The sequence below is a fragment of the Seriola aureovittata genome, chromosome 20, assembly GCF_021018895.1.
Source record: "Seriola aureovittata isolate HTS-2021-v1 ecotype China chromosome 20, ASM2101889v1, whole genome shotgun sequence".
Lineage (NCBI taxonomy): Eukaryota > Metazoa > Chordata > Actinopteri > Carangiformes > Carangidae > Seriola > Seriola aureovittata.
In genome coordinates this window covers 759718-773269 of record NC_079383.1, presented here as the reverse complement: position 1 = coordinate 773269, position 13552 = coordinate 759718, and the positions used below count along the sequence as shown (strand labels likewise).

The 13552-nt window shown below is 45.7% G+C and overlaps 1 protein-coding gene across 6 annotated transcripts in view; it reads right to left on the bottom strand.

Moving 5' to 3' along the window:
• Nucleotides 1–13552, bottom strand: part of plppr5b (phospholipid phosphatase related 5b) — a 97216-nt gene that overhangs the window by 33505 nt on the left and 50159 nt on the right. For all 6 annotated transcript variants that reach the window (XM_056364675.1, XM_056364676.1, XM_056364680.1 and 3 more), the window contains one exon: nt 9595–9727. In XM_056364675.1, the coding sequence (XP_056220650.1) occupies nt 9595–9727 (133 nt within the window). The remainder of the gene's footprint in view (nt 1–9594; nt 9728–13552) is intronic.

Genomic DNA, 13552 nt, shown 5'->3' with positions numbered 1-13552 from the left:
GTAACCCTGCGAACGTCACCGTGTTTAGTCTGATCAGATAAACTGAGGTACAGACGAACATTCAGAGTAATGTGGAAAAATCCACCATGATCACAAACTCAAACTCTGAGTTTGGTGCAGAAGCGCAGCAGCAGGAGTGAGCGTGCAGCATGAAAGGCTGTGGAGGATTATCATCATTTTCAGAGACAATTTTTAGAAGATGTTCAAAGAGCGCTGGTGATGCAGAGAAACCTTGGGAGGGAGGTTGATCCCAACCAGAGGAGCAGGGACGGATGTCTCTGCAGGTCAGGGAGGAGCTGTGCTGCATTCAGCAGCCACAAACACTTCAACAAGCAACACTGCAGTCTCAGGAGACGCTGCTCTTACTGACAGAGGAGTGTGACACAGATTATAAAACGTTAATGCTGGAGGAGGGGGGGGGCAGCTCTGTGGACTGCTGAGGGTTGAGTTTAGAGGACAGCTCTGGGTGAAATGAGTCCTGCTGGTCTAGTGGTTGCACAGACTGTCATGTGTATACAGCAGTAAAACCAGTCACTGGTTTAACTGCTAGGGCTGATTGGTGGAAACAACATGAGCCTCTGGTGAGATTTCTCTGGCACAGACCCACAGTCAGCCTCCAAACTTTTAGGAGGTTCACCTCTTTAACATCCACTTTGAAAACAGTTCGGACTCTTGGTCTCACGCTGCTACACAGTCGTCTAGTTTAATGCCAGATTTACACAACAGCAGCCTGACGAGGGTCCAACCAGACAGGAACAAGGCTGAGCAGCAGCTCAGTGGCTGGGGGACATTATGTCCCGTCTCAGCCTTGGAAAGATCCACCAGTCAGTTTATAAGTCAAACAAAGTTTTACTTCCAAACTCTTTTGGACCTCAGTTGCTTCTGAACATGAATTTACAGTAACTCTTCCTCAGTCTTGTTATTATCTACTTTCTACAGACACGGGTGCTGAAGAGAAAAGGTGTTGGTGCACTTTAAAACTGTTGCCGAGGGGATCGCCTCACATTCATATTACATGAATGTTTTTACATAATGTCACTGACAGAGGAGCCGCGCGTCGACCTCCTGAATCTAAAGTTCAACAAGCAGAGCCTTGAAATGCATGAAGGTAAAAGCACACAGCTGAAGTTGAGAGTGTGTGAGAGCGCCGCGACCCTCGGCTGTGTTCTAAATTTAATCTTTCTCAAACAGCTCGGCCCTGTGAGTCATTATGCAAACCAACAGCAGGCCTTGGTGGTGGGGGGGGGGGGGGGGGCAGAGCTGCGAGATGGCCAGGCTCACATGACAACGCCACCGCCGCTGCTCTCCAGCAGATGTAAGAGCTGGAAACAAGCACGTGCAAGCATACATACTGATGTGCATGAATACACACACACACACACACACACACTGAGATAAATGCACACAGCCTCAGCGTGCACATGCAGCGTGTCACGTGTGAACACTGGCACACTTGACATTAGCAAAGGGAAAAGCCAGAAAAACACAAAAGAGGATCTGGGAGCAGCTGTGGTGAAACAACTCAGCTTGTGCATGACAGCTATAGGACGCAGCAGGGCATTGTGGGTAAAAGAGTTACAGCTTCTCACTGATACAAGGCAGCATCCTCCAGGCGGTAAAAACTGCTCAGTGACTCCACAATAACAATAATAATGACTACATTATTAAGAAATATGAGTATGTGACAAATGCATCCTCGAAACCTGATTGTATAGAGTAAAGAAGGTCAAAGGTCATCAGCTGCTCTGAGCCTTAGTATCACATCCATAGGTCGTGTGTGATCGGTCTCATGAGAGAGAATGCAGACAAACATTCTCCCGGCGGTGATGTCACGTACGACACACAGCTGTTCCTCTCCCATCTGCTTCTCCATCTGGGAGGAAGTGATGCGTCATCCTCGCTGCGTCTGTCACTCAGCTCATCCTCGGCAAGTGCAGATCTTCATCACTGTTGTCCTTTGTTCTGGAAACACCCGCTGGCTATTACTTATCATGTCTCACAGGCGACAGACGAAGACCTGGACTTTGTCTCATTGACTATGTGGAAGTCCCAGATGAATCCCGTTGACAAGCAGTGAGGGAGCAGCGACTAATTAAAGGAGTAATTCAACTACATTTTGCAGCTGGTACTTCAGATTTCAGCAGCAGCAGAGCCGCAGGTCAGAAGTGGCTGCTGGTTAACATGAAGTCTGAGTTCAGTCTGAATTCAGTTGAACTACAGAAGCTACTGTAGGGACAAATCTAGTTTGGTCACCTGATCGGTTCCATCACCTGTTCTCAGGTGATAACATAAATAAAAAACTACAATACAACATCAAACTCATCCGTTACAGACTGAGCTGTGATTTCAGCTGTACTGACACTCACTGACCAGAGCAGACAGAGAGAGGCCAGTAATGGAGGCTCGTCTATAGAAAGGTTTGTCCAGAAAACTGCTGAAGTCATCTCAAAGGTCAGTAAATCTAGTGACAGATGCACCAACATTTAACGAGTCATTCTGAAAGAACAGCGACCGATGGGCAAGCTCCAACAATTAGCCGGCCAACTAATGGTGTAACTTGATGACTCAGTCAGTCCGTGACATTCGTGTTTACAGAGCTGGCCCTGTTGTTGTCCAGCCAATAAAGTAATGGAAAAATGTACATTTCGACCAGGAGGCGGCGCTAGAGGAAAAGTCAGGGATAAACTCATACATTTCGTCTTGAGGGGAACCGCGATGGTGACACTACAGGAACAGTCAGGCGATCAGCAAAGCAATTATGATTTATCCTCTGGGCACCATGAACGTCTAAGCAAAATATAATGGCAATCCATCAAGTAACTGTCGCTGTATGTCAATCCAAACCAGAGTGGTGGACTGACCAACGGAGAGTGTGGCTAGTAAGCTAAGAATCTGCAGGAACTGGACGTGACAATCACAAAACCTCCCAGAGAAACAACCAATAGAAAAGTGAGTTTTAAGTCTCGACTAGTGCAGCATTTAGACCTGAGCATCATAAGACTCGGTGTAAATTCAGATCACTAAGTCGGGCGTAGCTAAAACCGACATAGGAGTTCAGACCTACTTTTTCCCGCCCACCTGCTGCTCCAGGTGCCCAGACTCTCTCCATCAGTCCTCTGATGAGCCAGAGAAGCAGTTCAGCTCCACTGCTGCTCTGCCAGCAGGTTACTGTATCTCTGTACCCTCCTTTTAAATAATGCCCTCTGATCCCACATGTACACAAATCCCTCTACACAGTCACATCAACTCAGGAGGCTCGGCGGCTCAGAGGGAGGCAGGTGAGCTACAGCCCTCGGCTCCACCTGGAAACTCTGCGGTACAAGGAGACCTGATGGTACAGCGCAGCAGAGCCTCCTCTGGATTAATTTATCTGTTGCTCACTGTGCCAACGAGCCTGCCAGAAGTAGTTATCGATAGCAATGGATCAAATGCACCGTAAAACACACAGGCAAGCGCACTGTATGTAATTGGATTTCCAGATTGTGTATGTTAAGTAGTGCTTTGTAATTTGGGATAACGGCTGTTGCTAATGCTGCTGTAAAGAGGCACTGACAGCTCACCACAGAGCCATTAGCTGATGTTGGTAAGGAGAGGCACATGCTGCACCTCTTATGCAGTTTGCTTCAGTGAGCTGTGAGCATCTAGTTTAAGGGCAGAGGCACTTCTCTGCACCCCCCCCCCCCCACACACATTAACAAGACAACTGCCTCCATCTCTCAAACTCTGCATGCACAACAAACTGAGCCGAGGGAAGTGCCGCAGATGGAGAAGGTGCTGCACAGCTCCAGTCTCATTCTGATAGTTTTAACAGCTCAGATTCATCACTACAACAAAAACAGACAAAACACCAAACCTCAATCTGAAGGTGAGAGCACCTGTAACATTTGACGATCGGTCATTGCAAAGGAAACTTCTACGTTTGGTCTCAGACACAAACCATGTAACCTCATTCCTCTTTCACTCAGCTTCCCTTTTCTGGAGTATGAACTGGTCCACAGAGGAAGAGACAGAAGTCAATAACATACGTGTGTGTCCTGAATAAACTGTGGGAGCTGTGAAGTAAGTTGTCTCCCACCACCTCATCAGACCAAGCACTTAGTAAGATTCCCCTGATGTTCCTCTGACGTCTTCCTCCTGACGTGGCCCAGCTCTTCCTGGAGGATCCTGAGACGACACGTAGTTGCTCTAACATGTTCTGGATCTTCCCTGGGGTCTGTACTAATGGATGTAGCTGGAAAACCTCTGGAGCAAGGCATCATGGGATGCCCCAGTAGCTCATCTGGTCAATCACAGACCACATGTCAAGGCTCAGTCCTGACCACAGCAGCCTGGGTTCAATCCCTGTCATCCTCTCTCTCCACCTACGTTTCCTGTCACTCCTGTCACGACCCGGCTCAAAGGACAAAGAGAGAAAATCCATTCAGTCAGGTCATCGGTCAGGTGTGTAGTGAGTGGATGTGTGGACATGTATAAGTGTAAAAAAACACAAATAAATCAACCAAACCAAGTGACCTGAGGGAAGAGAAAGACTGACTGCTCACCTATATACAGTGGGGAAAATAAGTATTGAACGCGTCAACATTTTTCTCAGTAAATATATTTCTGATGGGGCTATTGACATGAAATTATCACCAGATGTCGGAAACAACCCAAGTAATCCACACATACAAAGAAATCAAAACATATATGTCCATAATTTAAGTTATGTGTAATAAAGTGGAATGACACAGGGAATAAGTATTGAACACGCTCACTGAAATGTATTTAATACTTAGTAGAAAAGCCTTTGTTGGTAATGACAGCTTCAAGACGCCTCCTGTATGGAGAAACTAGTGGCATGCATTGCTCAGGTGTGATTTTGGCCCATTCTTCCACACAAACTGTCTTCAAATCTTGAAGGTTCCCGGGGCCTCTTCTATCAACTCTGACCTTCAGTTCTTTCCATAGATTTTCAATTGGATTCAAGTCACGTGATTGACTGGGCCAGTCTAGCAGCTTTATTTTTCTTTCTCTGAAACCAGTTGAGAGTTTCCTCGACCGTGTGTTTGGGATCATTGTCTTGCTGAAATGTCCACCCTCGTTTCATCGTCAGCATCCTGGTAGATGGCAGCAGATTCTTATCAAGAATGTCGGTACATTTCTCCATTCATCCTTCCTTCAGTTATATGAAGTCTGCCAGTACCATATGCTGAAAAACAGCCCCACACCATGATGTTCCCACCTCCAAACTTCACTGTGGGTATAGTGTTTCTGGGGTGATGTGCCATTTCTCCTCCACACATGGTGTGTGCTATGACATCCAAAGAGTTCAATTTTGGTCTCATCTGACAAGACTATATTCCCCCAGTATTTCAGAGGCTTGTCAAAATGTTGTGCATCAAACTTTAAACAAGCTTCAACATGCTTTTTCTTCAACAATGGAGTCTTGCACGGTGACTGTGCGTGGAGGCCATGGCGGTTGAGTGCATTACTTATTGTTTTCTTTGAAACAACTGTACCTGCTAATTCCAGGTCTTTCTGAAGCGAGTGGTCCTTGGCTCTTGGAAACTCTTCTGATTATTCTTTTGACTCCTCTGTCAGAAACCTTGCGAGGAGCACCTGGTCGTGGCCGGTTTATGGTGAAATGATGTTCTTTCCACTTCCGGATAATGGCCCCAACGGTGCTCACTGGAACATTCAGAAGTTTAGAAATACGTCTGTAACCAATGCCATCAGTATGTTTTGCAACAATAAGGATGCAAAGGTCTTGAGAGAGCTCTTTGCTTTTACGCATCATGAGATGCCCATTGTGTGACACCTTGGTAATGAGAAACCTTTTTAATGGCCATCAATTAGGATTAAACCAGCTGATATTAATTTGCACTGACGGGGCAGGATTGGTTTCTTAATACTGACAGATTTCAGCTGGTTTCTTGGCTTTCCATGCACCTTCTTTTCTTCATGTGTTCAATACTTATTCCCTGTGTCATTTCACTTTATTACACATAACTTAAATTATGGACATATATGTTTTGATTTCTTTGTATGTGTGGATTACTTGGGTTGTTACTGACATCTGGTGATAATTTCATGTCAATAGCCCCATCAGAAATATATTTACTGAGAAAAATGTTGACGCGTTCAATACTTATTTTCCCTGCTGTATATACTGTGTGTATATATATATATATATATATATAGGTGAGCAGCCACCAGGTGTCAGCCATCACTCCGGAGGAGGAAGAGGAGAAGGAGAAGGAGGAGGAGGAGGAGTGGAGGCCGTCACACTCTCAACTGTCTCTAACAACAAAAATAATAAAGGCAGAAATACCAACAACAAGAGGAATGCAGGAAACATCTAGAACAAACTCCTGACGCTGTCGGAGCGTCTGACCCCTCCTCCTCCAAAACCCTCTGACATCACAACGGAGGCCAAACAGGTGCAATGCTGTGAAGTCCTTCACCACTGTCCCATTTAGCTCTTCTCTGTGATGCCAGGCTTTGTGCTCTGCCAGACAGCTGTAGACGTGGTCAGACGATATGTCGTAGAAACTAGGAAAGCTTGCGATGACACAGTTCAACGCTGCCATGACAACGTCACCTGGGATAAATAAACAAATACTGAAGTGAGCATCTACAGTTTTGCTGAGCGAAGCTGAATGAAGAACACAGACAAGGGTCACTAAAGGTCATCTCCTCCGTCCTCCTCCCTCTGCTGCAGAGCCTGTAGTTATAGGATTATAAAAGTTGAACAGCCCCTCCAGGATTTCAGCATTTTATTGGGATGTCTGCAGCTAAAATACCTGATTTCACTGCAGCTTTTCTTATAATGAATGCTGTGACATTTTTAGATGTTTGTTTTTTTTGCAATAAAACTTCGTCAGAAAATAAAAATTGGAAAAATTGTTGGATCTTTTTTTTTTGTATGAATCATCAAAAATCGAAGCCAACTGTTCCAGTGAGAATAAATCCAGTGCAGGTGGAGACCTTCACAAATCTATTCTGCTCCACTGCTCCGTCTTCATCACAGGTGGAGCTGATCTTTATAATCACCTCATGAATTTATCAATTCATAACGTAGAGCTTTTTATGTGTGTATGGGGTCCTTACCCTGACCTGAACGCTGAGTGGTGGGCTGTAAGGTATACAGTGATAATCGGGATGGCCTCCATATACTTTACAAGGCAATTTCAGGATGACAGTAAAGTGGCGGTACGGAGAAGGAGGAGCTCCAGAAACAATGCTACAGCTCAAGGTGTCGCTCCTCCTCCTCCCTCGGCCTCGCAGGAAGGAGACGACTCACCGCTCTGTGCTCTTTGAAAGTGACATCAATTAACATTGAGACATAAGCCTCATTCAGATATAACACTGCACCAGAGTATAATACATGATAACCAATTCCAGTGTGTGAGGGATGAAAGCAGCTTTAGCCTGGAATGAGAGTCCTGTTAACATTAACGAGCAGCATGAATGGCACGCCGGATGAGTCAATGCGAGGGTAAAGCCGGGCCACCGACTGGATTCCCCCTCAGGGATCTAGGTAATAATCCTCTTCTGCAGCTTTATCTGCTGCTCTCACTGAAGGTGGAGAGGATGAGGAGAGGCCGGTGTTGTGCTGTAGTGTGTGTGTCTGTCTGCTGCTGTTTCCCCTGGAATCATGTCTGTACACACCTTTACCTGTACACACCTTTACTGTCTGTAGAGGTGCATGTTGCAGAAAGCCTCATGGTTTGTCGACATCCTCTGACGTCTCTGCCATGAATCATTAAAGAAAATTAAAGAAACCACTTTGAATTTTATTTTTTACTTTTCATGTATTTTTCATGTGAAAATTAAAAGTTAATTCATGACCGTAAAACAAATTCTCTCTCCATATTTTAACATATTGTGCTCTCTCAATGTTATTTTGTAAAGTTACCAAATTAATTTCAACTACAAAATAATAATAATGATGTGAAGAGTTGCAGTTATTAATAAATACTATGTAATAATATACTATATAATATAGTAATAATCAATTAGAATTATTCAGCAACTGTCCAATAATCGATCAATCATTGAGTCTATCTTCATGGTTCATTGTGCAGGTTGCAGCATCTGAGTTTGAGGATTTGAAGCTGTCTTTGTTGTGTGATCGTAAACTGAAGGTCTGTGAGTTTTGGGACTGTCTGAATGAAAAGAAACGATTTTAACACGTTACATTTCATGACAAACAAAATGATCAAATGCCTCGAACACAAGAGACTTCATTAGTTTCAAACACAATGACAGTATTTGACAAATCTATCAATAATCTTGTTCCCTTGATGTTATCACCATATTTCTCACCTACTCTTCTTCTACACAAGGACTGGGCAGATATTCCTGATGTGCTTAGCATACCTGACGTTTGGTCGGCCATCTTGGATGTTGGGTTTTTTATATTTGTGACTGATGTGCAACATCACCATCCGAACCCAGGCATGTACAAGGAGGTGATGAAGACCCTGTGAACAGCTGTCCACTGTGGTGACCGTGCATGAAAGGGTTAAGTAGAATCCGTGTGGAACAGGTGGATCTGTGTGTAGCAGCCGGCTTCATGAGGATCCTGTTGATCCATTTGTGAGCAGATCTCGTTCACAAGAGGTCAGCACAAAGTAAGAAGCAGCTGGTCACAGAACAGATTCAGCAGCGTCAGTGACATTAGGGAGTGTGAAGGAGATGAAGAGGGACCAGTCTGACATCAAGTTAACATCTTGTTGAAGCAAAACGCTCCACACTTAAAATGGGAGGTGGTCAAGAAAATGGATTTGACAAGCTGTCTTAAAGCCCACGTACGTGCCACTTCAGAACAAATATAAATAAGAACTAAGGCAGCGAAGCAATGAATCAAGACGACAGTAAATAAAGTGTGAAATAACAAATAAATGTGAAGTAAATGGAACAAACGCTGGTGCACCAGAGGATCCAGAGGTGAACGATCTGTTCACCACCAGGTCTCTGCTGCTGCACGTCCACTCAACTCCAAACAGGGTTAATAGTCTCCATGACAACGAAGCCACTTCCATCCAGTGAGATCATGAGATGCAGCTGAAGGGTAAAAGGTCAGGAATAAACCTGAACCTCCAGTTCCAGCTCCTGCCGGTTCCCATGCACACCTGTTCCTCACCTACCAATCAGCTCCAGACTCTGCAGCAGCTTCAGTCCGGCTCCTCTCGTCGTTCTCAGGTCGTTCAGTCATAATGAGGTAAAACACCACGGCTCTAAAACATCCTGGACTTCCTGCTAACTGGGCTGCACCCCTGCTGCCTGACACACCCTGCTCCGCCAACCAGCCAGCAGCCGCACCTCGCTCCGACATCGTTAACCAGCCCCCCGATAACACACCAGTCTACAGTACAGAACGTCTCACTCTGCTTTGTGATCCAGAAAAAGAAACATCCAACAACCAGTCTGAACAACATCTGGAAAATGTTCCACGTCCCATTTAGTTCTAGAGGTGGAGCGGTGGTCGTGTCTGTGGCCATTCATAAAAACGCAGCAGTGAAACTCACCTGAGAGTCTAAACACACACACACAGTGAAATGCTGCTCCGGCTCAGAGTGATTACAAACCACACCCAGGTGTGAGACTCACCGAGGAAGCGGAAGGTCCTGCGCACCAGCGGGTTGAGGTAACAGCAGTCCCCGGTGGCCACCGTCTTCTCTGAGCGGTCGAACTCTTTGGATGTGTACTGGACCAGGAACAGCACGGTCTCCGTTATCGTGATCTGGCACAAACAGAGACACAGAGAGAGTGAGCAGCTGTTTATCTGTCAGGCAGAGCTGCTGCTGCTGTTGATGTTGTTGTTGTTGTTGTTGTTGTTGTTTAGGCAGCGCCATTTTCTGTCATTCACCCACAGCTGTGAAACACACGGGAATATACAGTCTGTACATCGACAGTTCGATCCATCCCTGATTCACTGATGTAGACTGGATAAAGACATATCCCACAATGCACCATGCACATGAGGCACAGCAGATGGTTTCCTACAGTATTATTTATTATATTATACAGCAGTTTCTCACAGTGTCTGTTCATCTGTTTCTGTAGTTTTATCTTTAAAAGTCGGAGCCATTTCCTTAAAGAGCTGATCACTGCAGTTTTTATCACTTTGTTGGGGACTATTATTATTAATCCACATCTGATTCTCTTGTGAGTATTTCCAGCAGCATGTGTGTGTGTGTGTGTGTGTGTGTGTCCCACTGTAACAGAGTGGCTCTGGCTCATGAAGTGTTTGTGAAGATGCTGTACAATCTCCAGATTTAGGAAACAGTAACCTCCTGCCTTGTTGACACATCCATCTCCTGCCATTTCTTCTCACCTTCCTGTTGAACTCAGTTTATTTTCTGAGGATTCAAGTTTGGGAAACACCCAGAGAAAAATGTGAGCTAACAAAATGTTTTATGTTTTAAACAAACGTGCAGAATCAGCAGCCAGTGGTCGCTTCATCTGGCATGTACAGTATTTGTCACCACAACTCAGTGCAGTGTCAACATGTGACAGCTGCTGCTCTGTGCTGCCAACAGCTCCACAGCCTGCCAGCCTCACTACACCAGCCCCGTCCTCCATCAGACTGCAGCTCACACAGAGCAGCGTTTACTGCCACACCAGCCGCTCCAACATCAAGACTGCTCAGATACCAGAGCCAGAGTCCCACAGCAGGCCAGCTGAGAGCGGTCCAGCTAGTGCTGCTGGGAGTCCAGCCCCCCCCCGACCAAAGTAACTGCCTCTAATATCTACTGTACGTCCAGCAGCTGTGGGAGCCCCCGATCAAACCTCCATGCATTTAGATGAGTCAGAAGTGTTGCTGTGAAGTTATAAAAGAAAAGTGAATTCTAAAATGACACTTTAATTATGGGCTGTCAAAATGATGAACACTATTTATAAAATCCACTGCAGAGGTTGACATGCTTTTATTTTGAAGTTACAGTCAACTGTCTTGTATTGTGCTGTATGTTTTGTTCCCTGTAGCTCTGTTTAAGTCTTATGTTTCCTCTTCTGTACTAATGCACCAACATAAAAACACTGCTGTGTATGAATCTATATATTGTTGTTCCTGTTTCTTCTTCATCATGGCGGGCGGGGCAGGACGGGGAAGGACGGGGCAGGACGGGGCAGGACGGGGCAGGACTGCTGCAACACGGATCCAACTGACCACTGCGCTGCGTCGAAGATAAACTACAACAGAGAACAAATCACAGCTACACACCAGGCTGAACTCAAACATCTCTGCTCATGGCAGTAAGAGGTTGAAGCTCGTGTGTTTCTGTAACACCAGCTGCAGGTACAGTCAGGTGTTTTCCCATGGGGGGGTCGTGGTCTTCTCTTTTCAGTAAGGGTGGGACAAAATATCAATACAGGAAAATATTGTATTTCTCCCTCGAACCGTCAGGATCTATTTCCTCCGACACACACCTGGACATTAACACACACAGGTGTCATGACGAAGAGAGGAGCGGTCAGCAGTCTGTCACCTCAGTGCAGTGGATAAACATGATTCCTTTTTTGCCTTTTTATTTTTCTTCTTCATATATATACAGTATATATATATACATATACACACAGTATATGTGTTGATGTATCACAGATGAATATCCCAGAATATCGATACTCTATGATTCCTACGGTTACTGTTAACAGTAAGCTGAGTTAGCTGTGAGCAGTTGCTGCTTCCATCTATCAGTGACGACTCTGTGTGTCTACAGAGAGAGGTGTGTTAAATGGCAGGACTTGAGTTGCCAGAGCAGATCTGTTGAAGCATGCGGAGCAACAACAGCAGAGCTTTTCCTTGTATCAAACTGCAGCTGTGGTGGATTCACCAAGCCTTGGAAATAAAGGGTTAGATGATAAAGCAGCAGCATATGATGATGCAGCGGTGTCAGCAGGACGTTTGCAAACAGCTCAGCACAGAAACAGAACCTATTCCTCAGCATGAGGGTCTGACTGCAGGCCCGGTGCTGCTGCCTGAAGCTCATGTGTTCTCAGTCAGCTGCCACGACCGGAGGTCCGGGACTGCACCGCTGTGGCTGCCGGTCTCCAGGAGACGCCCCCCGCTGAGCCCACAGTTTGGTTTCCAGCACTTGGCCGATTTCACACTCAGTGTACTGAGGGATAAATCTTTAATTTACAGGTTCCCCCCCGCCGGGATTTGTACCGACAACCTCTTGCCCTTGCCTGGTCTGAATGTTTCCACCTGGCCGAACACACAGATGCATCGAGTCTTGTCGGAGAATACAGCTCAGCGGGTCGAAGCGTGCGTGTGACCGCGCACGTGCGCCGCTCGGCGTGTGCGGTCACGACGAGGCCCGGAGCTGAAACCCACAGACTCAGGCAGTGCCACAGTGATTTATTCAGGTCGACTGGTGAAGAGGGCGGATGAGGAGAACTGAGATGACACAAACTTTGACTCAACTTACAAATATGTAAAGAAATATTTCAAGCTTCGATCTGGGAGGATTTTTAATTTGTGTTGTTTTCAGAAAGTGAAAGTCTCAGCAGTGATATCATCAAGCCGCCTACAGAAACATTAAAGCCCTAATTAAGATTGTTGTGTTTGTTTGTTTTTTGCATTTAGCCTTTTAAATCCTGTGATCCTAGACCAGATTAACCCATTAACCTCAGGGCAGAGGAGAGCGGCAGACCCACCACTCCCACTCTGTCCACTGTGTCTGTGACTGTTAGCAAACTGTAATTAGTTTATGCTAACTTCCCTGTATTTAGTAAAATGCCCTGTAATGTAATGTGAGTGTAATATGCACTGAAACTCCTCTACAAGATGGGCCTCACGATGACTTAAACTAATAAAGTACATTTTGTTCGTGTGGTAAAAACAATATTAACAAACAAATGTGGCAGTGATGAAATTATCCAGGAATAAGTGCCACATGGTGAAACTGCCACGAGGCTCCAGAGAGACTGGGGGACCGGTTGTTGCGTTGCCCAGTTGGTAATCAGGACAAAGTGTCTCCTGCCAACTGGATCTTCAGTCTGATCCAACCAGTCTCAGTGAAGTTCATTCTTGACTCCAGGAATAGCAGTTTGGTAAAATAACTTTAACAGTTTATTTTTCCTGGAACTTTCAGCCCAGCCGGACATAAAACCATCAGCCTGTTTTACACAGAGATCCCACTCTATATATAACAGGATGCCTCAGGGACGCCACGGCGGAGCGGTACCATGTGCTACAGCTGAGTCCTTCCCAAAGTGGCCGGGGTTCGAGTCCCAGAGCCTTTGCTTCACGTCATTCCCTCTCTCCCCTGACTGTCCTGTCTATCTCTACTGTCGCCATAGTGAATAATGAATAATGAATAAATGAAGCAGAAACGCCAAAAAAGAAACTCTAAAAAAAAGAACAGGTCCCTCATTATGTCGGATTCACTCATTCACAATGAATCAAACAAAGCCGCCATGTTGCCCCCCCCCCTCGTACCTTCTGTACAGAACGGCGAGGCGGACTCAAGGCGCTGTGTAAAAGAGGCTAATGCTAACTCAACAGGAGACAACAGAAGCATCGCAGTGGGACGTCAGCACTGAGTACAAATCATTCAACTAC